General features: G+C 42.3%; 1 protein-coding gene across 1 annotated transcript in view; it reads left to right on the top strand.

Moving 5' to 3' along the window:
• LOC106578416 (uncharacterized) overlaps window positions 1-26,232 on the top strand; it is a 138,768-nt gene that overhangs the window by 17,079 nt on the left and 95,457 nt on the right. The window contains exons 4-7 of the mRNA XM_045702053.2: window positions 1,569-1,630; window positions 5,165-5,305; window positions 7,594-7,723; window positions 17,961-18,323. Of these exons, the coding sequence (XP_045558009.2) occupies window positions 1,569-1,630; window positions 5,165-5,305; window positions 7,594-7,723; window positions 17,961-18,323 (696 nt within the window). The remainder of the gene's footprint in view (window positions 1-1,568; window positions 1,631-5,164; window positions 5,306-7,593; window positions 7,724-17,960; window positions 18,324-26,232) is intronic.

Raw genomic sequence — 26,232 nt, 5'->3', positions numbered from 1 at the left:
GGCTGTATCATAACTGGCCGTGATCGGGAGTCCCATAGGGCGGCGCACAATTGGCCCAGCGTCGTCCGCTTTAGGGGAGGGTTTGGCCGGGGTAGGTCATCATCATTGTAAAATAACAATTTGTTCTTAACTCATTTGCCTAGTGAAATAAAGGTTATATATATTTTTTAAATACTGGCTGTTTATTATCTATGCATAGTCACTTTACCCCTACCTACATGTACAAAATAACTTGACTAACCTGTACCCCCACACATTGACTCGGTACCGGTACCCTCTATATAGCCTCGTTATTTTATTGTGGTACTTTTTTTAAATGTAGTTTATTTAATAAATATTTCATTAACTCTCATTTTCTTAAAACTGCATTGTTGGTTAAGGGCTTGTAAGTAAGCATTTCAGGGTACGGTCTACACCTGTTGTATTCTGCGCATGTGACAAATAAAATTTGATTGGATTTTCAGTGTGGATCACCAATTCACAAATTCTCAAGTTGGTGTGTGTGTCTTTGCGGGGGCATAAGCACAGCCTTACTTAGGCAATTTCTCTCTTTCTCGCTCACTCGCGCGCGCACACACACCCTGCTGACCTGTGAGTCGTTTCCGTCAGCATTGATTTCCGTTTCCCAGAGCGACCCCTGTCACCGCGGCGATAGAGTGCATGCTGGGTCGTATTTCACCAGCTCTACCGTCGGCACGACAACGACAGCTTCCACCCCCAGACAGCGCTGCGAGTGTCTCCCTCTATCACGCACACACACACATATACACAAACACACACACACACACACACACACACACACACACACACACACACACACACACACACACTGAATACAGTCTGAAGGTCTGTAAAACTAATTGTTACATTGTCCTTGTTTGTACAGTAGATATCAAAGTGCAGACATGTCTTTATCTACTGAGGAAACGTGTACTGAACAGTATAGCACGTCAGTCTTTTCAGTCCAGAGTCAGACTATTGTCTACGTACTGTGTTTTCCCATGGAGCTTTCTATGTTTGTTTGTTTGGGCAACATTTGTCCAATGTCCACACGTTCTTCCATACAGCTTTTTGAGTAGGCATGTCTTCTTGGGTGTTTCACTGTTCTGATGATTCTAAGGGCTTGTGAACATACAGTAGTGGACAAAGTAGATCAGAGGATGAACCCTGTATGGAAAAATCAAAGACTTCTGTGTGTACGGATATTGAAGTGTTTGTGTGTGTGTTCTCCTTTTTAGTCTGAATTAACTCCTTTCAGTTCAACTCTATTCCATGTCAGAGATTGCGTCAACGTTTTTGATTTAATCCCCGTAGAGAATGATGCATAACTAAATGTTATTAGCATAATCATATTTCATCAAGTATCTGCTTTCATCTTGTCCATGTTTTGCTATTTCTGAGTGGGACCGTTAGAGAGCTAATGTGAGTCTGCTGATCCATCCATGCCCCCGTTAATAACTCTTACATTATAACTGTTATAAATCTGATGGATAGCTTTAGACTTTAACTAGGACTTAATTTTCTTCCTTTCTTTCCCCCATGGTTTTTTCCCCTCTGTTATGTGACAGGTTTCTGGGGTCACTCTAAGGACAGGCTCGTTGGAGAAGATGATTGAAACCTCGACTCATACGTAAGTTAGGAAGCCTCAAACTAACCTCTCAACGTAACTCACCTCAAGGCATTATCATGCCTATAGATGTCTACATAACAGCACATGAAGTTGCTTTTTTTTCCACCTGGGTTGCTGTGATCATTTCTCTTAGAAAAGAAAATGAGATTTCTTCTCCACAGTGGACTGTGTTTCACCTGAGGGATGAGGCTGGTACCTGGTGAGGGGGTCGGTCTATAGGGGGTTCTGTAACACCAGGGGAGCCACGGCAACAAGGCTGTCCCCACGGCGATATGCAAAGCGATTTGCATTATACCCAGAATGTAGTGCGGCTCCATTTCCTGCGTTCCCTCTCTCCCTTTCTGTCTCTCTATCTAGTTAAACATGTTATTAATTCATCCAATAATAAAAACTATCTGTGAATAAAAAACAAAAAAACTTTATTTTCAACAAAAGTAGGTAATATAATGTAGAATTAAATAAATGAAACAATACTTACTGTTCTCTTCTGAAGAGAGTGTGATGGATATGTGTAAAAAAGTGACAAATCAAGAAAAGAATGAAATAAATGAGGTAAATGTGATCAAATGAAATGCAATAACAGTAGCGGTGTGTGAAAGCAGCGGGTGGATATGAAGCTCTGGGTTGTTACCTGCCACCAGCATCAACATTAAACACAACACACTGGAACACACACCACTACCCTCAGGGGTAGCACCAGGTGTGTGTGTGCCTTTCATCTAGTTCCATTTATATAAACTTTGTTAAGATTTTATTTATATCATATTTTCAGTTATTTAATAATTTATTTGATAAAATAACCTTCAGGTATGGTAAAACAGAGTGGGCTGGAGATTATTTTTTTTATATCTTTATAATATCATGCTAATAATTTATACAGTTGAAGTCGGGAGTTTACATACACCTTAGCCAACTACATTTAAACTCAGTTTTTCACAATTCCTGACATTTAATTTGAGTAAAAATTCCCTGTCTTAGGTCAGTTAGGATCACCACTTTATTTTAAGAATGTGAAATGTCAGAATAATAGAGAGTGATTTATTTCAGCTTTTATTTCTTTCATCACATTCCCAGTGGGTCAGAAGTTTACATACACTCAATTAGTATTTGGTAGCATTGCCTTTAAATTGTTTAACTTGGGTCAAACATTTCGGGTAGCCTTCCACAAGCTTCCCACAATAAGTTGGGTGAATTTTGGCCCATTCCTCCTGACAGAGCTGGTGTAACTGAGTCAGGTTTGTAGGCCTCCTCGCTCACACACGCTTTTTCAGTTCTGCCTTTACATTTTCTATGGGATTGAGGTCAGGGCTTTGTGATGGCCACTCCAATACCTTGACTTTGATGTCCTTAAGCCATTTTGCCACAACTTTGGAAGTATGCTTGGGTTATTGTCCATTTGGAAGTCCCATTTGTGACCAAGCTTTAACTTCCTGACTGATGTCTTGAGATGTTGCTTCAATATATCCACCTAATTTTTCCTCCTCATGATGCCATCTATTTTGTGAAGTGCACCAGTCCCTCCTGCAGCAAAGCAGCCCCACAACATGATGCTGCCACCCCCGTGCTTCACGGTTGGGATGGTGTTCTTCGGCTTGCAAGCGTCCCCCTTTTTCCTCCAAACATAACAATGGTCATTATGGCCAAACAGTTCTATTTTTGTTTCATTAGACCAGAGGACTTTTCTCCAAAAAGTGTGATCTTTGTCCCCATGTGCAGTTGCAAACCGTGGTCTGGCTTTTTTATGGCGGTTTTGGAGCAGTGGCTTCTTCCTTGCTGAGCGGCCTTTCAGGTTATGTCGATATAGGACTCGTTTTACTGTGGATATAGATACTTTTGTACCTGTTTCCTCCAGCATCTCCACAAGGTCCCTTGCTGCTGTTCTGGAATTGATTTGCACTTTTCGCACCAAAGTACGTTCATCTCTAGGAGACAGAATACGTCTCCTTCCTGAGCGGTATGACGGCTGCGTGGTCCCATGGTGTTTATACTTGCGTACTATTTTTTTGTACAGATGAACGTGGTACCTTCAGTCGAAATTGCTCCCAAGGATGAACCAGACTTGTGGAGGTCTACAATTTTTTTTCTGATTTCTTTAGATTTTGCCATGATGTCAAGCAAAGAGGCACTGAGTTTGAAGGTAGGCCTTGAAATACATCCACAGGTACACCTCCAATTGACTCAAATGATGTCAATTAGCCTATCAGAAGCTTCTAAAGCCATGACCTCATTTTCTGGAATTTTCCAAGCTGGTTAAAGGCACAGTCAACTTAGTGCATGTAATCTTCTGATCCACTGGAGTTGTGATACAGTGAATTATAAGTAAAATAATCTGTCTGTAAACAATTGTTGGAAGAATTTCTTGTGTCATGCACAAAGTAGATGTCCTAATCGACTTGCCAAAACTCTAGTTTATTAACAAGAAATTTGTGGAGTGATTGAAAAACAAGTTTTAATGACTCCAACCTAAGTGTATGTAAACTGGATATCATAAGGTGAATGCACCAATTTGTAAGTCGCTCTGGATAAGAGCGTCTGCTAAATGACGTAAATGTAAAATGTAAATGTAAACTTCCGACTTCAACTGTATGTGCTCAATACTGTAAGTAAAGTGGAATTTTTTGTTGTTGTTGAAGTGCTAAAATAATAAGGAAAATTACCTGCATCATTTCATGTCTTATCTGAACCTTTCTTGGAACCATGCTATCCATTTAAATGAAGAAACACAGCTATGAATCTTCAGTGGACAAGAATACTGTACGGTATGTTTTTATCAAAGTGGAGGAAGAAGGAAAATTTAACATGAATGATAATGTACAGTAAGTCAGTGATGAGCCATATGTTTCCCCAGGCTCAGTATGTCACTGTGGTAAAAGAGAGATTTATTTTCCCCCTGAGGGAACCAGGAGAGATAGATACCACTTGTTCTTCCTGTATTGACATTCTTAGGTCCTGGCTGTGTGTGTATGTTCTGCTGTTATTAGGCCAAGCTAACAAATCAATACCTAGCAGTACAGTGGGTCAGTGTGGATACGGTGAACTCTATATTGTCAGCTGCCACAGTCATTAACACACACACACACACACACACACACACACACACACACACACACACACACACACACACACACACACACACACACACACACACACACACACACAGATGTATGTACACTTCTCTATGCAGATCCACAAAATAACTTTTTATTTACGACTGTTTATCTTTTAAAAGTACGGCAGAGACACATTGTTATGCCATACAGAAAATGTCTCAGGAAAAAAAATATTAAATTGTAATTGAAAAGCCTATACTTTTTAAAATGTTTGTCAAATGAGTAGTTGAACATAGTTAAAGCTAAACATTGCAGAAGGCTAAGTCTCTTTTCTCTGTCATGGATGGTCAAAATAAATCCCTCTTTCTCCTTTTCTTGTTTTCTCTCACATCCCTCCTCTTCTGTTGTGATCGAGAGTGTCTTCCTCCCTCTCTCCTTCTCTCTCTCTCCCTCCCTCCATCCCTCCTTCCCCTGCTGTCAGTAGCGCTACGCTCTCCCTCCTCCCTCTCTTCCCTCTTCCCTCTCTCTGTTGCTGCCAGATGCTCAGTCGTGTCCCGGCCCAGCAGATGTCACAACTCACCAGCTGGGGGACAGCAGGGGTGGAGGGGGAGGGGTGGAGGAGACGGTGAGGAGAGAACGCATTTGGCTTATGGAAGGGAGACACGAGGAAGTGTGCATGTGTGTACGAGTGTGTGGCAGGGTGGCAGCTGTGCCATCTGTCTGCCTGGCAGGGCTGCTCTCATTAACACAGGGGTTAATAGGAGTGGCAGCTCAGCGCTAGTGTCTAACATCACCCTCGGGACACACTAGAGGAGAGGGCTCAGTGTGGTGTGTGTGTCACCACTGACACACACATGGTTAATAACAACCTGCCAGGATTTATATTAACCCTGGCACGTGTGTGTCTTTGTTTGTGCATGTGCTTATGTGTGTGTGTCATTCTGATGAATTATGCCTTGCTGCTGTAATGATGTAGAAAAAAATGGATTTACAGAACCAAAGATTACTGCCCTGGAGGCGCACACACACACGCACGCCGAGGGGTGGTGGCAATTTGCATGTTATTATTGCATATTCATAGCTAATTGTGTTAGGCTTGGATAATAACTCTGAGTGACAGGTTGAGAAAATCGAGAGGCTGTTTCAACACACACCAATATCCTCTTTCCCTGTCCGTCTCTCAGCCCTGTAAATAATCATTATAACACTCATGGTTCTAAATTGAGTTTTTTCCCTCATCTCTCCTCATGGCATAATGTAATTTATTAAACACTTATCATTTTCTCTCAATGTACAGCCCACATTTCTTATATAATAGTCATGGGACGTTCCTAACAGACCGATAGCTGTGTGCCAAATTGTATTCCCTCACAAAAGCGGCAAAACATATAAGCCTTTAACGAATGCTACAGTTTAGCGGGATACATTTTCTGCCCTAACTTGCTTGTGCATTTATCGATAATGCAGGGTGCAATTTTCATGATTTGAAAATATGAAATTGCCAGGCCATTTTGTTAGGGGGGAAAAAAACGGTTTCATTTCATGTCAACAGGGAATGCCTTTTCTCTTGAATTCGGCTTTATATTAAAAAGAATATGAGAAGGGAAAAAAAGATATAGCCTGTTGTTTATTTTCAACGCTGTTTCAATATATATAACCAGAGTATTGAAGAGTTCTGTGATGACATAATGCAGGTTAATTAGATGTAGATGATAAGGATACAGGTGCAGTAAAGCTCTGTAGTCCTGGTCTGGTGCAAAGATACCCACAGTACCACTGTCCCTGTGTCTGAGCTAGACTGGCATGCTCAAGGAGACAGAGATGGTGTGTGTGTGTGTGTGTGTGTGTGTGTGTGTGTGTGTGTGTGTGTGTGTGTGTGTGTGTGTGTGTGTGTGTGTGTGTGTGTGTGTGTGTGTGTGTGTGGTGTGAATATGCAAGCCTGTGTCCGTGCGTGTGTCAGAGCCCAGATAAACAGGCTCTCTTATCCCAGCATGTGAGAGTGTTTCAGCCCTGGGACAATCTACAGTCCTTAGAAAAACTGCCCTGTTTCACAAAATAGCCCCAAAATTGGCTGCACTTACTTCCCATTCACCGGCCCATTTCTCTATTCAACTCTCTCATTTCAGACATGTCCTTTCTCAAGTATCCTGTTCCACATTTCAGGTGGTTTTATATTTCCAGAGATTTCCACCCGTAGAACGGCAGCTAGGTCAGACAAGATAATGAAATTGTAGATAATTGAGATGAAATTCTGGCTATTTGGGAAATGGTGGATAAAAAACCTCTAGAAATAGGTTAAAAAAAAGACAGATAAATTGGCTCTTTTGAGAAGTTGAGGACTAAAACTTGGCACTGAATATTTGATATAATAAATGTCTGACTGGTATATTGCCTCCTAATATATGTACTTTGTCTGGTGAAATCAGAACAGAAATCATCATCTTGTTCTTATCAGTCAATTTCTTTCTTACCAGCATGTCTGATTCCTCATGAGTTTAGCAGGATTCACAACTCTGTTCTGTTTCTTCTTGATTGTGTGTGTGTGTGTGTGTGTGTGTGTGTGTGTGTGTGGGGGGGGGGCGCGTGTGTGTGTGTGCGTGTCTCTGCTTGTACAACTTTAGAAATATTTAACATCCAAATTTGATATGAGCTTGGTGACTTTGGGAGTGTGTGGTGAGATCCGTCTGTCGATCTTCTCCCTATGCCGACACCTCTGACAGCTGTCGAGCTCACAGGCGTCTCCCAACTGAGTTTGTGTGTGTATCTGTGTTTAACATTGGGTTTAAGTTCTAAAAATAGTAGTTAACTGACAGATCTGTCTGAGGATAACCATATCTGTGCCTGTATTGCCTTTGAAATTATTTTGTAAATCCCATTTTGAAGTCAACATACCTCTACGTCTCTCTGCTGCAGCCCTATGAGCCCTAACCTTGAGGTAGAGGATCTGAGGAGCCAGCTGAGGACTAGAGACAGAACCATCCTTTGTCTGGAGAGAGACATCAAGACCTTCCAACTGGAGAATAACACACTCAACAAAACTGAGGTATGGAGGAGAGAGTCACACATACACCGAGACTGGGATACGGAGGAGATACAGAGAAGAGAGGAAGCACATTCGGAACTGCAACCATCGTGCTTGTTCTGATCTTTTTAATTCCTTATTCCTTGATACCGTGGTTGGAACAGTTTTGTTGTTGTTGTAGACATTTTTTTCTTGGATGTGGTAGTTTTTACGATATTGCTGTGGCAGTGTAGCCAGCAGCGCTACATGTGTTGTGTGTTAAAGCGTGTGCTCAGCGTGTGATGAATGACTTACATGTCCAGCCCCCAGGTTACAAAATGGCCGCCCAGATTAAACCAGGGAGTTTTACAGCTTTCCCACACCTCCTTATGAAGTGTCACGAAATTACACCCACTGCTGTTTAACTGCATGGGGCTAGTGCTAGCACACCGTTCTCTCTCTCTCTCTCTCTCTCTCTCTCTCTCTCACTCTCTCTCACTCTCGTGCTCTCTCTCTCACTCTCGCGCTCTCGCTCTCTCTCGCGCTCTCTCTCTAAATATTTTTTTTCTCAACCATCTTCACACAATACCCCATAATGACAAAGTGAAAACATGTTTTTAAACCTTTTTTGCAAATGTATTGAAAATTAAATGCAGAAATATCTCATTTAGATAAGTATTCACACCCCTGAGTCAATACATGTTAGAATCACCTTTGCTAGTGATTACAGCTCTGAGTCTTTCTGGATAAGTCTCTAAGAGCTTTGCGCACCTGGATTGTACAATATTTGGACATTGTTCTTGTTTTAAATCTACAAGCTCTGTCAAGACAGTTGTTGATCATTACTAGACAGCCATTTTCAAGTCTTGCCATAGATTTTCAAGCCAATTTTAAGTCAAAACTGTTATTGTCCTGCTGAAAGGTGAATTCATCTCCCAGTGTCTGTTGGAAAGCAAACTGAACTAGGTTTTCCTCTAGGATTTTGCCTGTGCTAAGCTCCAATCCATAAATGTTTTTATCCTGCAAAACTCCCGAGTCCTTAACAATTACAAGCATACCTATAACATGATGCAGCCACCACTATGGTTGAAAATATGAAGAGTGGTACTCTTAATGTTGGGGCGGCAGGTAGCCTAGTGGTTAGAGCGTTGGACTAGTAACCGAAAGGTTGCAAGATTGAATCCCCGAGCCGACAAGGTAAAAATCTGTCGTTCTGCCCCTGAACAAGTCAGTTAACCCACTGTTCCGAGGCCGTCATTGAAAATAAGAATTTGTTCTTATCTGACTTGCCTAGTTAAATAAAGGTAAAATAAATAAAATAAAAATGTGTTGTATTGGATTTGTCCCAAACATAACACTTTGTTTTCAGGCCAAAAAGTTAATTGCTTTGCCACATTTTTTTGCAATATTATTTTAGTGCCTTGTTGCAAACAGGATGCATGTTTTGAAATATTAGCATTCTGTACAGGCTTCATTCTTTTCACTCTGTCAATTACATTAGTATTGCAGAGTAATTACAATGTTGTTGATCAGTTTTCTCCGATCAGCCATTAAACTCTGTAACTGTTTTAAAGTCACCATTGGCCTCATGGTGAAATCCCTGAGCGTTTTCCTTCCTCTCTGGCAACTGAGTTAGGAAGGACTCCTGTGTCTTTGTAGTGACTGGGTGTATTGATCCACAATTCAAACTGTAATTAATAACTGTACCGTGCTCAAAGGGATATTCAATGTCTGTTATTATTATTATGTTTTACTTATCTACCAATAGGTGCCCTTCTTTGCAAGGCATTGGAAAACCTCCCTGGTCTTTGTGGTTGAATCTGTGTTTCACTGCTCGACTGAGGGACCTTATAGATAATTGTATGTGTGGGGTACAGAGATGAGGTAGTCATTCAAAAATCATGTTAAACACTATTATTGCACACAGAATGAATCCATGCAATTTATTATGCGACTTCTTATGCAAATTTTACTCCTGAACTTATTTAGGCTTGCCATACAAAATGATTAAATATTTATTGACTCAAGACATTCCAGCTTTTCATTTTAAATTAATTTGTAAAAATGTTTCAAAACTTAATTCCATTTTGATATTATAGGGTATTGTGTGGAGGACAGTTCGGGAAACCGCTGTAAATACTTCACAGATAATGCAATCTCTATTGCACTCCACACTGCCCTTTCCCACCTGGACAAAAGGAACACCTATGTGAGAACGCTATTCATTGACTACAGCTCAGCGTTCAACACCATAGTGCCCTCAAAGCTCATCACTAAGCTAAGGACCCTGGGACTAAACACCTCCCTCTGCTACTGGATCCTGGACTTCCTGACGGGCCACCCCCAGGTGGTAAGGGTAGGTAACAACACATCCGCCACACTGATCCTCAACACAGGGGCCACTCAGGAGTGCGTGCTCAGTCTCCTCCTGTACTCCCTGTTCACGCATGACTTCATGGCCAGGCACTCCTCGTTCACTCATGACTTCATGGCCAGGCACAACTTCAACACCATCATTAAGTTTGCCGATGCCACAACAGTGGTAGGCCTGATCACCAACAACGATGAGACAGCCTATGGGGAGGAGGTCAGAGACCTGGCTTTGTGGTGCCAGGACAATAACCTCTCCCTCAACTTGATCAAGACAAAAGAGATGATTGTGGACTACAGGAAAAGGAGGTTTGAGCACGCCCCCATTCTCATCGACGGGGCTGTAGTGGAGCAGGTTGAGAGCTTCAAGTTCCTTGGCGTCCACATCACCAACAAACTATCATGGTCCAAACACACCAAGACAGTCGTGAAGTGGGCACGACAAAGCTTATTCCCCCTCAGCAGACTGAAAAGATTTGGCATGCGTCCTCAGATCCTCAAAAAGTTCTACAGCTGCACCATCGAGAGCATCCTGACTGGTTGCATCACTGCCTGGTATGGCAACTGCTCGGCTTCCAACCGCAAGGCACTACAGATGGTAGTGCGTACGGCCCAGTACATCACTGGCTTTCTGCCATCCAGGACCTCTATACCAGGTGGTGTCAGAGGGAGGCCCTAAAAATTGTCAAAGACTCCAGCCACCCAGTCATAGACTGTTCTAGTCAAAGACTCCTGAACAGCTTATCAAATTGCTAATCATTCAATCAATGATGAGCAATTTGATTAGCTGTTCAGGTGTCTTATGGCTTGGGGGTAGAAGCTGTTAAGAAGCCTTTTGGACCTAGACTTGGCACTCCGGTACCACTTGCTGTGCGGTAGCAGAGAGAACAGTCTATGACTAGGGTGGCTGGAGTCTTGGACAATTTTTAGGGCCTTCCTCTGACACTGCCTGGTATAGAGGTACCAAAAAATGTCTGCAGCATTGAAGGTCCCCAAGAACACAGTGGCCTCCATCATTCTTAAATGAAAGAAGCTTGGAACCACCAAGACTCTTCCTAGAGCTCGCCACCCGGCCTAACTGAGCAATCGGGGGAGAAGCTCCTTGGTCAGGGAGGTGACCAAGAACCCAATGGTCACTCTGACAGAGCTCTAGAGTTCCTCTGTGGAGATGGGAGAACCTGGTACTATCCCTACGGTGAAGCATGGTAGTGGCAGCATCATGCTGTGGGGATGTTTTTCAGCGGCAGGGACTGGGAGCCTAGTCAGGATTGAGTGTAAGATGAACGTAGCAAAGTATCGAGAGATCCTTGCACACGACCCTAAGCACACAGCCAAGACAACGCAAGAGTGGCTTTGGGACAAGTCTCTGAATGTCCTTGAGTGGCCCGGACTTGAACCCGATCGAACCTCTCTGGAGAGACCTGTAAATAGCTGTGAAGCAATGCTCCCCATTCTACCTGACAGAGCTTGAGAGGATCTGCAGAGAAGAATGGGAAAAACTTTTTATGTATTATTTCTTACATAGTTAGCCCAGAAAACCTTAAGTGTTATTACATGCAGTCGGGAAGAACTATTGGATATCAGAGAGACGTCAATTTACCAGCAGAACCAGCACTACGACCAGGAATACGACCTTCCCAAAGCGGATCCTTTGTCTGCACCTCCAAGGGCATTCGAACTGATTCTAGAAGCCGACCCAAAACAACGCCGCCGGATTAGACGGTGCCAGAGTGGTCTTCTCGTGAGGCTTTGGATGCATGCACACCACCCACCGCTTCCGAGTATATTACTCGCTAATGTCCAATCCCAAGTTAACAAAGCCGACAAAATTAGGGCAACTGTTGCTTTCCAAAGAGATATCCGGGATTGTAACGTACTCTGTTTCACGGAAACATGGCTAGCTTCGGACATGCTGTCGGAGTCAGTACAGCCAATGGGATTTTCAGTGCATCGCACCGACAGGAATTAACATCTCTCCGGTAAGAAGAAAGGCGGGGTGTATATTTCATGATTAACGACTCATGGAGTAATTGTAACAACATACAGGAACTCAAGTCCTTTTGTTCACCTGACCTAGAATTCCTCACAGTCAAATGCCGAATGTATTATCTCCCAAGAGAACTCTCCTCTGTTATTGTCACAGCCGTGTATAAATCCCTGCAAGCGGATACCAAGACGGCCATCAAGGAACTTCACTGGACTTTATGCAAACTGGAAACCATATATCCTGAGGCTGCATTTATTGTAGCTGGGGATTTTAACAAAGCTAATTTGAAAACAAGGCTACCTAAATTCTATCAGCATATCGATTGCAGTACATGAGCGAGTTACACACTCGACCATTGCTACTCTAACTTCCGCGATGCATACAAGGCCCTCCACCGCCATCCTTTTGGCAATCTGACCATGACCCCATTTTGTTGCTCCCCTCCTATAGACAGAAACTTAAACAGGAAGCACCAGTGCTTAGGTCTATCCAACGCTGGTCTGACCAATCGGATTCCACTCTTCAAGATTGCTTCGATCACGTGGACTGGGATATGTTCCGGGTAGCCTCAGATAACAACATCAACGTATACGCTGACTCAGTGAGCGAGTTTATTAGGAAGTGTATAGGAGATGTTGTACCCACTGTGACTATTAAAACCTTCCCTAACCAGAAACCGTGGATTGATGGCAGCATTCGCACAAAACTAAAAGCGCATACCACGGCATTTAATCATGGCACTGCAACTGGGAATATGGCCGAATACAAACAGTTTAGTTATTCCCTACGTAAGGCAATCAAACAAGCAAAGTGTCAGTATAGAGACAAAGTGGAGTCGCAATTCAATGGCTCAAACATGAGATGTATGTGGCAGGGTCTACAGACAATCACGGATTACAAAAAGAAAACCAGCACCGTCGCGGACATCGACGTCTTGCTTCCAGAATAATTAAACAACTTCTTTGCGCGCTTTGAGGACAATACAGTGCCACTGACGCGAACCGCCACCAAAGACTGTGGGCTCTCCTTCTCGGTGGCCGGCTTGAGTAAAACATTTAAACGTGTTAACCTTCGCAAGGCTGTCGGCCCAGACGGCATTCCTAGCCACGTCCTCAGAGCATGCGCAGACCAGCTGGCTGGTGTGTTTATGGACATATTCAATCAATCCCTATGCCAGTATGCTGTCCCCACATGCTTCAAGATGGCCACCATTGTTCCTGTTCCCTAGAAGGCCACGGTAACTGAACTAAATGACTATCGCCCCGTAGCACTCACCTCTGTCATCATGAAGTGCTTTGAGACTAGTCATATCACCTCCACTCTATCTGTCACCCTAGACCCACTTCAAATTAATACTGCCCCAATAGGTCCACAGACAATGCAATCACCATCACACTGCCCTATTCCATCTGGACAAGAGGAATACCTATGTAAGAATGCTGTTCATTGACTACAGCTCAGCATTCAACACCATAGTTCCCTCCAAACCCCCCCCCCCCCCATGCGACTGGATCTTGGACTTCCTGAAACAACATCTCCACTCCGCTGATCCACAACACTGGGGCCCCACAAGGGTGCATGCTCAGCCCCCTCCTGTACTCCAAGTTTACCCACGACTACGTGGGCATGAACGCCTCCAACTCAATCATCAAGTTTGTAGACGGCGTGGTAGGTGGTAGGCTTGATTACCATCAATGACAATACAGCCTACAAGGAGGAGGTGAGGGCTCTCAGAGTGTGGTGTCAGGAAAATGACCTCTCACTCAATGTCAGCAATACAAAAAGTATAATCATGGGCTTCATGAAACAGCAAAGGGAGCACCCCCCTATCCACATCAACGGGACTGCAGATGAGAAGGTGGAAAGTTTTAAGTTCCTCAGTGTACATATCACAACAAACTGAAATGGTCCACGCACACAGACAGTGTGGTGAAGAAGGCACAACAGCGCTTCTTCAACCTTAGGAGGCTGAAAAAATGTGGCTTGTCACCGAAAACCCTCACTAACTTTTACAGGTGCACAATCAAGAGCATCCTGTTAGGGCTGTATCACTGCCTGGTACGTTAACTGCACCGCCCACAACCGCAGAGCTCTCCAGAGGGTGGTGTGGTCTGCACAACGCATCACCAGGGGCAAACTACCTGGCCTCCAGGACACCTACAACACCCGATGTCACAGGAAGGCAAAAAAGATCATCAAGGACAATAACCACCCGAGCCACTGCCTGTTCACCCCGCTTCAATCCAGAGGGCGAGGTCAGTACAGGTGCATCAAAACTAGGACATAGAGATTGAAAAACAGCTTCTATCTCAAGGCCATCAGATTGTTAAACAACCATCACCAGCACATTGCCCACTTTAATAAATGGAACACTAGTCACTTTAATAATGTGTACATATCTTGCATTACTATCTCATATGTACAGTGGTTTGTCCTTTTAAAAGTTTGCAGTGTAGAAGCACAGCTTGCATGGTGACGCAGAATTCTATGGCACGTTATTTAAGTGTGAACCACTGGTACCATTAATGCTAGTTCGTGCTAGTTTGACCACCAGAGGGCATCTTTGAGAAGCATTTTATAGCCTTCAATAGTGGCTGTACTGGAGAATTTAAAACCTTTTTTGTACGAACATAGTAAATGGGACCGATTTTAAGAAATGTTGCTTCATTCATTTGATTAATATTATGGTGTTTCTATTCCAAGAAAAAAAAAAAACGTCTGGGTTTCCGTAAAATATGGCGCTGTACGACATTACGGTTGGGAGTAGGCTACAGTACTGGGCTATTTAGCTAAAGAATCCCGTGTCGTGCTGTCACGCGGGAGACCGGGGTTCAATTCCCCGATGGGGAGGAAGGAGTAGGCTGTCCTTGTAAATAATAATTTGTTCTTAACTGACTTGCCTAGTTAAATAAAGGTTACACTAAGAGCATAACATTTCTACACCGTAATTGTATAATTGTAGTCTAACCAATACCCAAACGGAGATTCAGTCAAAATAAAAATCTCATTGATTTATCAAGGCCAGTCCCCATGCTTGTCTAAGAGCAGGGCGAAACAGTGCTAAAATAGTTGTAGGCTTTTGCTTCTAACTTCAATATGCTCTTTAAATAAATAAGACCTACACCACTTTTTAACAGCACATTACTCAACACTAGTGAGACTCATGTCGCCTACGTTAGGCCTACAGTATATCTAAAAATATGACGTGACTCTCCGACAATAATTACATATAGAGGATTGGAGGATTCTAAATTAAAACCAAAATCCGCCTCATGGGTCTCCCGGTGGCGGCCGGCACGGGTGTCGAACCTGCATCTGTGGCAATGCGCCACTGGGGAGGACCTGTGCACAAAGTATCAAAATACAGTGAGATGTTGGTAAAGGTATATTGTCCTGCTAATAGCCCATAATGGGCTATTATAATACTGTACATGGTGTCCAGGTCAGCATAACCAAAACATTTCTTTATTAAAGACTATCAGAAAGAATGTTGGTACTTATTTATTTTGATCCAAAGCCATGAATGAGTGAGTCACTCAGCTTTATGTAGGTGCCGGCTATATGACTGTGCCATCAAGTTGATAATATATAATGATATTTTGGAGGTTATTTTGTTTTCAAAAAATGAAAGTGAGTGATTTGTAATCTGAATAAAGGCCAAAATAATATTTTGTAAAGGCCAAAACATTTATTTCTGTTTTTTAGAGGGAGAGAAATGCTGGACCAATTGTGCACTGCCCTAGGGAATCCCAATCACGGTCGGATGTGATACGTAATAATAATAATAATACTTTTTGTTGTATTATTTTTTTTGTCTTTTCTGGTGGATTAAACTGAAATTGCAACCAATCACAGCCGGTTGTGATACAGCCAACCTAACTAAGAAATACATTTGACGATAAGACTTCTCCCCCTACCCTCCTTCTAGGCAAGTCTATTGTCCAGCTACCTGCTAATAGCCATAATGGCGCTGTACAACATGACCATGTGTGTTTGAAAGAGTATTTTCCAGTAAGCAACAATTTGTTTACCTTCATTAGACAACTTTGTTCCAATATATCTGTAATTCAGTGATATTTATTCCCATAGTAATTCGTTATGGATCCATAACTAAATAAACATCAGTATTTTGAAAGTATTTTTTTAATCATTATTTTATTAACAAAAGCATAAAGATGCTGACAAGGAAATATAGTATTGTACAGTATATGCTTTTACATTTGGATAATAAAGCATTTAAAGCATTTTGAAGATATAAGCCACCGGCATTTGTTTATTAGGCTATAGCAGAACAGCATAACGGTCCGGACGGCCCTTGCTGTGCCTGGTGAGCAGTTGGGTTAGACACAAATCATTTGTATCTACCTTTCCAATTACTTTCCAATTACAATTTACAAATGTGTGCTTTTCATGTCATTTTTTGTTAAATCCAGTTCGGAATTAAGTACAACTTTTCACTGATGCCTTTAGTGAGAGGTCTAATACTTTAATATTTAATAATATCTGCCCTCCGAATTCATATCTAAGGGGCATTTTAGTTTGAACGTGCAGACAGGCACTGAGAACAGCGGGAACGTTTCCCTAGTCAGCGACATTATTAGTGCAATGCCCCTTAAAGTGTTGCTCTGTGCTACCCAGTGTGGCGGGGTGGGGGTAAAAGTGTTGCTCTGTGCTACCCAGTGTGGTGGGGTGGGGGTTGAAGTGTTGCTCTGTGCTACCCAGTGGGGCGGGGTGGGGGTAAAAGTGTTGCTCTGTGCTACCCAGTGGGGCGGGGTGGGGGTAAAAGTGTTGCTCTGTGCTACCCAGTGGGGCGGGGTGGGGGTAAAAGTGTTGCTCTGTGCTACCCAGTGGGGCGGGGTGGGGGTAAAAGTGTTGCTGTGCTACCCCCACCCCGCCCCACTGGGTAGCACAGAGCAACACTTTAAGGGGCATTGCCCTCCTTTCTCCTCCTCCCTTCCCCATGGGCTAATTTGTAAATAAAACCAGTTTGTTATTTAGAATTATTTATTCCGTTTTTAGAGGGAGAGAAACCAAAAACCTACAGTCATCTCATGGGTCTCCCAGTCGAGGGGGTCATGGGTATTGAACCAGCATCTGTAGCAACACAGCTTGCACTGCTATGCAGAGTCTTAGAACGCTGCACCACTAAGGCGCTGTACAACGTGACCGGTCGGGAGTACGCTACAGTATTACGGAGACACAGTAGCGCCTTGGGACCCAAAAGCATAATCAGCGCTCCAACTCCCCCTTGCGCAGGTCTGGAGCAATGAAGTAGTGACGCAGGGTACCGTACTAAACCACAAATTACCTCTAAGTCCCGCAGCATAATCGTAAAACTTTAAGTGGAGCAACCACTGTATATACAGTATACTGAATACTACACTATCTATACTATCTATTGCATCTCTGTCACTGCTCATCCATATATTTTATATTTATATATTCTCATCCCATTCCTTTACTAGATTGTGTGTATTAGGTGTTGTTGTGGAATTGTTAGATATTACCTGTTAGATACTGCTGCACTGTCGGATCTAGAAGCATAAGCATTTCACTACACTCACAATAACATCTGCTAACCATGTGTATGTGACCAATACAATTTGATTTGATTTGATACAGGTGTGCCAAGCTTGTAGCGTCATACCCAAGACTCAATGCTGTAATATCTTCCAAAGGTGCTTCAACAAAGTACTGAGTAAAGGGTCTGAATACTTATGTAGATGTGATATTTCAGGTTTTTGCTTTTTCATTATGGGGTATTGTGTGTAGGTTGATTAGGGGAGAAAAACGATTTAATCCATTTTAGAATAATGCTGTAACGTAACAAAATGTGAAAAAAGTCAAGGGGTCTGAATACTTTCCGAAGGCACTGTATGTTCTTATAGAACATTTGAGTATTTCTGTGTGGTCTCCCCTCAGCTTTCCAAACAGAAGGGTAGGATGAGACAGCTAGAGGAGGAGGTGAAGAAACAGGAGGCGGAACATAGGAAAGCAGAAGAGGAGTGGAGGAAGAGAGAGGAAGAACACAGACAGAGAGAGCTGGAGAGGAAGAGAGAGGAAGACGAAAGGAAAGAGAAGCAGAGGAAGAGAGAAGAGGAGAGAAGGAAAGAGAAGCAGAGTAAGAGAGAGGATGAGAGACAACATGATGAGGACCAGAGACTGAAAGAGGAGGAGCACAGAAAGAGAGAAGAGAAGTGGAAAAAGAGAGAGGAGGAACAGAGAGAGGCCTGGGCCCTTGCCAGGAAGGAATGGGAGGAGAAAGCATCCAATTTGAATGCTGAGGTAAGGGGTGAGGTAGATAAGATTGGTACCCTTAGGCACAGATATTGGATCAGCTTACCATCCCTCAATCCTATCCTTTAACATTAGGCAGTAAAATTATAAAATGACCTTAGTTCAATGTCTTGGGGCAACGGTTTGGCCCTGAGTTGACCAGTGGGATGAGGAGTCTTTCAACCATATGGCCCAGTTAATGTGGGGGCTCTCTCTTTCTCTCCCCCTTCCTCTCTTTCTCTCTCCATCTTTCTCCCTACAATGTGGTTAATGTCCCATGTACCTTCACTCATACATTCTATGCATTTTTCATGATCTCCTCCCTTAATGGGCTATGTAATGGAATAAGCACCACCACACCCAGTCATAGACAGAAATGTCATTAGGAATATTAGAATACTTCTGCTTATATGAATATACAATGCGAGAACATAGGCAACGTAACTGCCATTAGGGTGCAATCTTCATAACCACTCTCTCTTTCAATTCTCTTTCTTTCATTCACTCTGTCCCTCTTTCCTCTCCCTTAGTATTTGTTCCGTTATCGATTGTTAGTTCTAAGGTCAGGGTAGTTAAGGTTAAGACTATGGTTAGTGGTTGAATGACATTTGTTGTTCAGAAATCACTACACTTGTATTGTATTCTAATATGGCCAGATCACAACCTTGGCATGACTCACAATACTTTCTGTACCTCTTGGTCAGCCACTTACTCACTCAATGTTAAGGTTAGACACTCAATGTCAAGGGGTTAGACACTAAGTATCATAACAGTATACAGTATAATGTTGCTGCTATATCAATATGTACGAAGGCAGTACATGGTTGGCTGGACTTATATGTTTTTACTTCCTGTTCTTTGTGTAATATCTACACTAAAAAAGGTTTTTCCCTACACAGGATGCTTCACAACCTTGTTCTTATGTAAGTACAAGGCCTAGTGGTCTTTAAATGATTTAAACAACAACCCGTAAACGTTTCCTTATATGGCGTTAGTGAAACGTGCCTCTCGGTTCTCTTAGTTTTATTAGAGCCTTCTGTCAATTTGTTGTTTTTTGAATGTACAATTCTTCTTCACTGTCTAGCTTTTATTTTGGTCATTGTTAGTTCTCCAAGATTATGTTTTTGAAAAATATATAAGTCTAGGTCCATTTGTCTTTTCTACTTACTTTATATCTGGTTTTAGTCATTTAAGTTTACACTGGAAATGTTTTTCCATCCCAAAATGAATGAATAAATACAAAATATTACACTCTTTGGACTTAAGTGACCCGAAAAAACTTTTGCCAGAAAACTTCCTGAGAGAGTCGGTTAGGTGAGTCAGATTTAGCCACTTCCTGTGTGGATAGAAAGCCTTCGTTTTATTTAGCCTAGCTTAGGATGCACTTTATATAAAGATTGGTTATCATCCGGCACTTGGGTTCATGAATAAGGAAGCCATAGAAGTGATTTTGAAGTGTGTGGTGACAACATTTCAGAGTTTCATCTTGCTCGAAAAGGAGATCTTTTATTGTCTAAGTTCAATACTCAAACTTCATGGTCGCTCTTTCCGTCTCTTTTGTCTCTTTCTGTCTCTTTTGTCTTTGTCTCTCCTCTTCATTTCGATGATGTTCAGCCACATTCTTCATACTTCTCCTTTTCTCCCTGTTGAAGGTCTTTTGCCTTTCTCCTCCGTTGTGTAAACCAAGACAAAATACAGTAAACAATAAAAACAAGCAGAAAAGAACGGGTGAGTCATGTTAGTTCAGACCCTAAGACGTCCCCCCTCCCTCATCTTAGCACAACGCTCAAAATGAATCTACAAAGTATTGATTTGCGAGGAAAGCGTTAGCCTCACGATGCAGCCGCATATTAATACTGCTGGCCTTGTCTTCCGTCTCCTACTTACCGCTCTTCATATCTTCATAATTGATTAATGTTCCTTTGTGAAGTACAGATGAATAATGCATTACTCGGCTCGCTTCCCTGCGGCTGACGAGAGCATGTTTAATTTCACTGAATGAAGCCGAGCTCTAGCTTTTGTCCTACTCGTGTGCTGTCATAGTGTGTTGTGTGTTGTACAGAGACAGGAGTGGTCACTTGTGTGTTGATGCTTTGAGAAGGTGTCTACTTGAGCTGACAGAGAGCAGGGGTCTCAACACGTGGCCCTGGGGCCGTTTGTGGCCCACCTTCTGATTTGTATCTATCCAATAAACATACTGTATCTAATTCACTTGTGGTTTTAACACCAGCCTCTATGAATATAATTATGTATGTAGGATTAAGTAGAATTATGTAGGGTAATTTATAATTCACACAAAATCCTTGTGTTATATAGGTAATGAAGCAATAGTTAGGCCTATGTTCTGAGCATACACATTTTAAGATACTTTTTCTTGTCTTTTTAATGGCCAATGTCTGTTGCAAAATGACTTGAAACCACTGCTGTGGCAGGCAGAGAGAGAGAAATGGAGGCTGGCACAGCCTGGCACTACACAGCTCATCTGGCTAACGATGCTAATTACGCTAAACTGGCCTAATGATGATGAGGGATTAAAGAGCCCTCTCACACACACACACACACGATAAGAGACAGAAAGTGAGAGAGAGAGAGAATCACAAACTGTCACTGCATAGAGCTCATCATGTTAATGATAATGAGTGGCTGAAGAGCCAGTGAATTTGTGCATGCATGGTGAGAAGCCACCTGATGGTGAACAGCTGTTGATGAATGGCAGTTAATTTTTCTCCCTTCTCTGTCCCCCCCCTTCTTCAGTGCCAGCTTGTCTTCGCTGGGGTTTCATTGAACGTGTGCCAGCAAACGAGACTCAGCAAATTGAATAAACGCTACTTATCCTGTAACGAAGAGCCTAATTAAATATGCAAATGAGGCTATGAATGAGGGCTCTCAAGAGGGTTTCATGTTTGATTTCCAGTCCTCCCTCTCTCTCTCTCTCTCTCTCTCTCTCTCTCTCTCTCTCTCTCTCTCTCTCTCTCTTGCATGCTTGTGTGCTACTGCTGAGTAAGATGTGAGTGGAGAGGGACAGATGTTACTGTGTGTGCTCTGGGACATTCAATATGTCTGTAGTGGTGTCTGTTTATTTGAAGTCCAAGGACGCTTCCCCTCTAATAGTGCAATGGGTTTCCTTTAGTTTAGTCAGCTAGGGCGTTCCTTAGTCTCTGACCATATGAAAGACAGACAGACAGACAGTGTTCAGGCTCCAGTTAGCGGTGGCAGGACAGATGCGGAGAGAGAGAGTAGGACAGACGAAGATTCATGTCTGACAGGAAAACTCCTCCCATCTGTAACCACCACCCTCACAAAGTCAAACCAAAAGCTCTCTTAATTTACAACTCTGTCTGCGTGTGTTTGGGCTGTGTTGTTGCAGAGTGCGTTGTAGATATGGATTGGTTTTGACTGTGTGTCTGGTTGTGCAGATGGATGGGTTATGCAGTGCGGTCAATGTTAAAGACGAGGGGAGTCTTCTGCTCTGCTGTGGGTAGTTTTATAGTGTCTGGAAGGGTTCATCATTAGAATCAGATGATATCATGGTTACAATCATCGTCATCAAACAGCAGTTGGGTGATTTGCACATCCCAAGGATCCAAACCTTGTATATGCACCCACTGTAATGTAGCCCAAGTGACTTTGGAAACTGTTTTTTTTGGGGGGGGGGCCAAAACAGTGAGAACAAAGAAAGAGAAGCCCACTCACACGGTTCTGTAAATGCTGCTTCCTAGTGCTTCATTCCTGCACCACAATACACAACATTTTAGGTCACAGTCTTTGGTCACCTGATCCTCTTCCACTTCCAATTGGCTCATTCGACCCCTCTCCTCTCCCTGCAACTATTTCTCAGTTCTCAACCAACTTTTGTGATTAAACAGTTGCTTTGTCTTTAGTTAGAGCCAAGGCACTTTCCTACTGTTGTTAAATCTAAAGTACTTCACAGAGTTAATCCAATTTCTAAAGTGAAGTCCTCACCTTTCTCCACTTAGCATAAACATTAGCCTAGCCATTAGCTGAGCTAATGCACTAATGAAAGAGAGTGCCTTTAGTTTGACTGGGACGTTATAGCGCTCTATGCTAGCACTGAATGCTAACCACAGCAACTGCATGTTTAAAGGCAGGGACTTGTGCAGGACTCTAACATGCTTTGCTAACTACAGTGTGTTCTAATGGGATGCTAATGCTACTTTTTTTAATGCTTATGCTACATGCTAATCGCTGAGTCAGATGCTGTGTGCCCTTCTCTTATTAGGTAAACTGATTTAACCCAGATTAGACACACATACTCCTCTGAATATCAATTGCTTGACCTGGCTGTAAACTAGATTAAGTTGACATGTTCCTATCCAGGTATAAAAAAAGCCACGATGCTGCATTTCTATGCACTTTCCTTTATTTCATGCTATTTATGACATTAACTAAACTGAGGGCTCTATTTTCAGCTGCCGGTAAGGACGCGCAAGTCTCAAATGCACGTTAGTTTGCAATTTTGTTATGTAAAAACTGGTGCACTGGCATTTTCCATCCCTTACGCCAGGTTCGTCAATTTACCTGTCTAACATCCGCTCTCTTGCGGTGAGGTGGGAGGGTGGAAATATTTGAAGTGTGTCCTTAAGAACGTGCGCCAATATGCCAATTTCAGTGAGCGCAACAAGGGATATTTAAGACCGACCAAAAGCTGGTCTTACCTATAATGCAATTGGTTATGGCATGGATTTAGCCAGCGGAGGCCCACACAGTAACCTTATGTACATCACCAAGGTTTTATAAAAATATCCCCAGCAGCAAAACAGTCAAGACATTCCTGTTTTTTTATTTATATTGGACATTATTTTTGTCCAGCTTCTGTGAAATGTTTGGACTCATTATGTGCGATGCCCTTTGCATGAATGGTGTCAGTGACTGTAAGGACATTCCGTTTAAATAACATTGTTATTTAAAAAGACTGCTTATTGTTTTTTGTTCATCATTTTGTAAAAATTTGCATCTTCCACCTTGTCAAATCGTGGGAATTCAGATCGCTGTCCGTGGTGCTGAATCCGCTTATAGGCTATATTTGCCTGTTTGTTTACCTTTCACGTGGGAAAGTCACTAGGGCTACTGGCCATATCAACGGTGATGATGGGCAATAGCTATATACACTGAGTGTACAAAACATTAAGAACACCTTCCTAATATTGAGTTGCACCCCCTCCTTTTGCCCTCAGAACAGGCTCAATTCGTCTGGGGCATGGACTCTACAAAGCGTTCAACAGGGATGCTGGCCCATGTTGACTCCAATGCTTCCCACAGTTGTTTGAAGTTGGCTGGATGTCCTTTGGGTGGTGGACCATTCTTGACACACACAGGAAACTGGTGAGCATAAAAAAACCAGAAGTGTCTTGCCCATTCACCCTCTGAATGGGACACATATACAATCCATGCCTCAATTGTCTCAAGGCTTGAAAATCATTTAACCTGTCTCCTCCCCTTCATCTACACTGATTTAAAGTGGATTTAACAAGTGACATCAATAAGGGATCATAGCTTTCTTTCACCTGGATTCACCTGGTCAGTCTATGTCATGGAAAGAGTTCATAATGTTTTGTACAGTCCGTGTATATTTCAGAGCAGTAACGGTGACTTGACATCCCCCCTTATGTCTTTATATTAGATCTGTTTTCAGCTCCTGTCAGAAGTTTGGACGTGCGTGTCACCCTCCATATTCTACGTTGTCATAGGCCTAATATTATATTCCCACGGGGAGCAATTATGGTGCCAGTAACTATATTTATACATAGCCTATTCAAAACAAGTTGTTGTTACATTTGTTTAGAATTTGATTAGAATTATTCACTTTATTTTTTAGGTCTTATCAATAGTGAATTTAATATTGCTTATTGACAACGTTAGGCATTTCCATGGCTTAGACATAATGCACTTTACAGTAGGCCAATATCAGTGTGAATGCTATGTTAACAATGTATTTACATTTTGAAGCCATGCAATTACTGTTCAAAAACATATTCAACATATTAAGCAAATATGAGATAGGCCTACATTTTGTTATTTTGTTTCTGTAGGCTATTTCACAAACTAAGCTATAACGGACTAACATTTCAATTGGAGTTGATGACAATGCAATACATAAAAGACCATAAATACACAACTTGAAGCAACCACATATTTGGAGCACGTTCTGATTGGCCAGTAAAGGATCAAGCCTTGACACACCTTCAACTTGTTTGTTCATCAAAACCCAGCCAATGTGATGCACCATTCTTCTCAAGGTAAGGTCACTATTTGTCCATTGACCAAAATGCCACAAAAACATCACTTTGATTAAAAACAATTATCTAAAAAATGTCAAGGGATGTATTTTCGATCCCAGGTCAAATTGTTTGACATTCTATTAGGACGATGTGACTTTGAAATAGAAATCACCTCAAATGTTTTTCCTTTTCTTTTTCCATGGCTCTGTCCAGAAACAGCTCCTAGACCCTAGACACAAATGATTGGATGGATGGATAGATAGATAGGCAAGGTGGGATTTTTGCCATTGCTTATAGGCCTATCAGAGGGAAATGTGGAGCTACTACCATATCTAAAACCAATGCATTTTTTGGGGATCTAAAAAGCATGTGCCTTAGTTCTATTATCTCTGTTAAAACCCCCTAGAGTTGATGTCCGCGCCCCCCACGGAAATCTAATTAGCATAACACGAAAATCCCCAGCAAAATCTGTCTGTTTAAACTAGAGATATCTGAAGGGTTTCTTTTGCGTGGGCTGCAGCTCAATCCACAGCATCCGTCAATGTCGGCCTTCCGCGTCTGCGGTGGAAGGTGGCCGGGGTTACGGGGTACAGCAGTGTTTGACAGAAAATGGTTTGGCCTACAATCTAATATGCCCACTCTATGTAAAGATGAGACAAGCCTCACAAGAGTCCTCTAATGGTAGCCTGGTACCAGTTTAAAACATTTATGGAAGTATATATGGAAGTAGTTTAGTGCCAAAAATAAGGGGTTAAATATGGGTCCATTAAAAAAAAAAAAATCCTAACCTTTCTTATATCGTTCACATGTACAGTAGGACAGACACTTTAAAACAAACCTCCTTTTGACTATCTGTTTTTCCATGTATGAATCTGTTATTCAATGTGTTTCTATGGGCTAATAGCAGTAAGGCCAAATTCAATGTTTCATCAAATAGCTAAATGATCCTAGGCATGACCATCTTAACACAATTTCATATTTTAGCTTCGTAGAACCCCTACCCCCGCCATAGACTCTTAAGGATGGACGTTGTGTTGACCTGGTTCCAGGGCTCCGTAGTCCGCTGCTTCTGTCTTCCGCATGGCCAGTCTCCCAGTCACCCCTGTAGCCACCCTCTGAACCAAGCCTAATCGATCACCATGCCAATCTACATTCTCCACACAGCATGACCAAGTCTCACTATCTTATATTTTACTGATTTAGGTTGTAGACCCCCCCCCAGATATAAAATGTCAATTTCATTGGTTTCATATCTGAGGGAATATGGACGTGTGTGTGTGTGTGTGTGTGTGTGTGTGTGTGTGTGTGTGTGTGTGTGTGTGTGTGTGTGTGTGTGTGTGTGTGTGAATGAGGGGGGCACAGCATGAAACATCAAAGGGGAAGCTTTTTTGCTGATGTACAAATCACAGTTGAATGAATATATTAATGTGGAACCAATTACCTTAGGGAAATGTTGTCTGTATGCTGGTTTTACCAACGCGCTCCTCATCTTTGGCAAAGCTGAGAACAGCGAGGGAAAGCCTAAAGCGACGGACTAAGCTGGCGGAGTTAGTTTTCCTTACATTTTCAATTTACTACATTTCCATGTTTTCTACTGGTGTGAACATTGAATTAATCCGGAAATAGAAAATACAAATAAACATTGGTATTGTTCTACAATGAATTGGCTTGGATTCACT

Source organism: Salmo salar, chromosome 19 (genome assembly GCF_965601325.2).
Source record: "Salmo salar chromosome 19, fSalSal1, whole genome shotgun sequence".
Lineage (NCBI taxonomy): Eukaryota > Metazoa > Chordata > Actinopteri > Salmoniformes > Salmonidae > Salmo > Salmo salar.
This window is presented reverse-complemented; position numbering and strand designations above follow the sequence as displayed.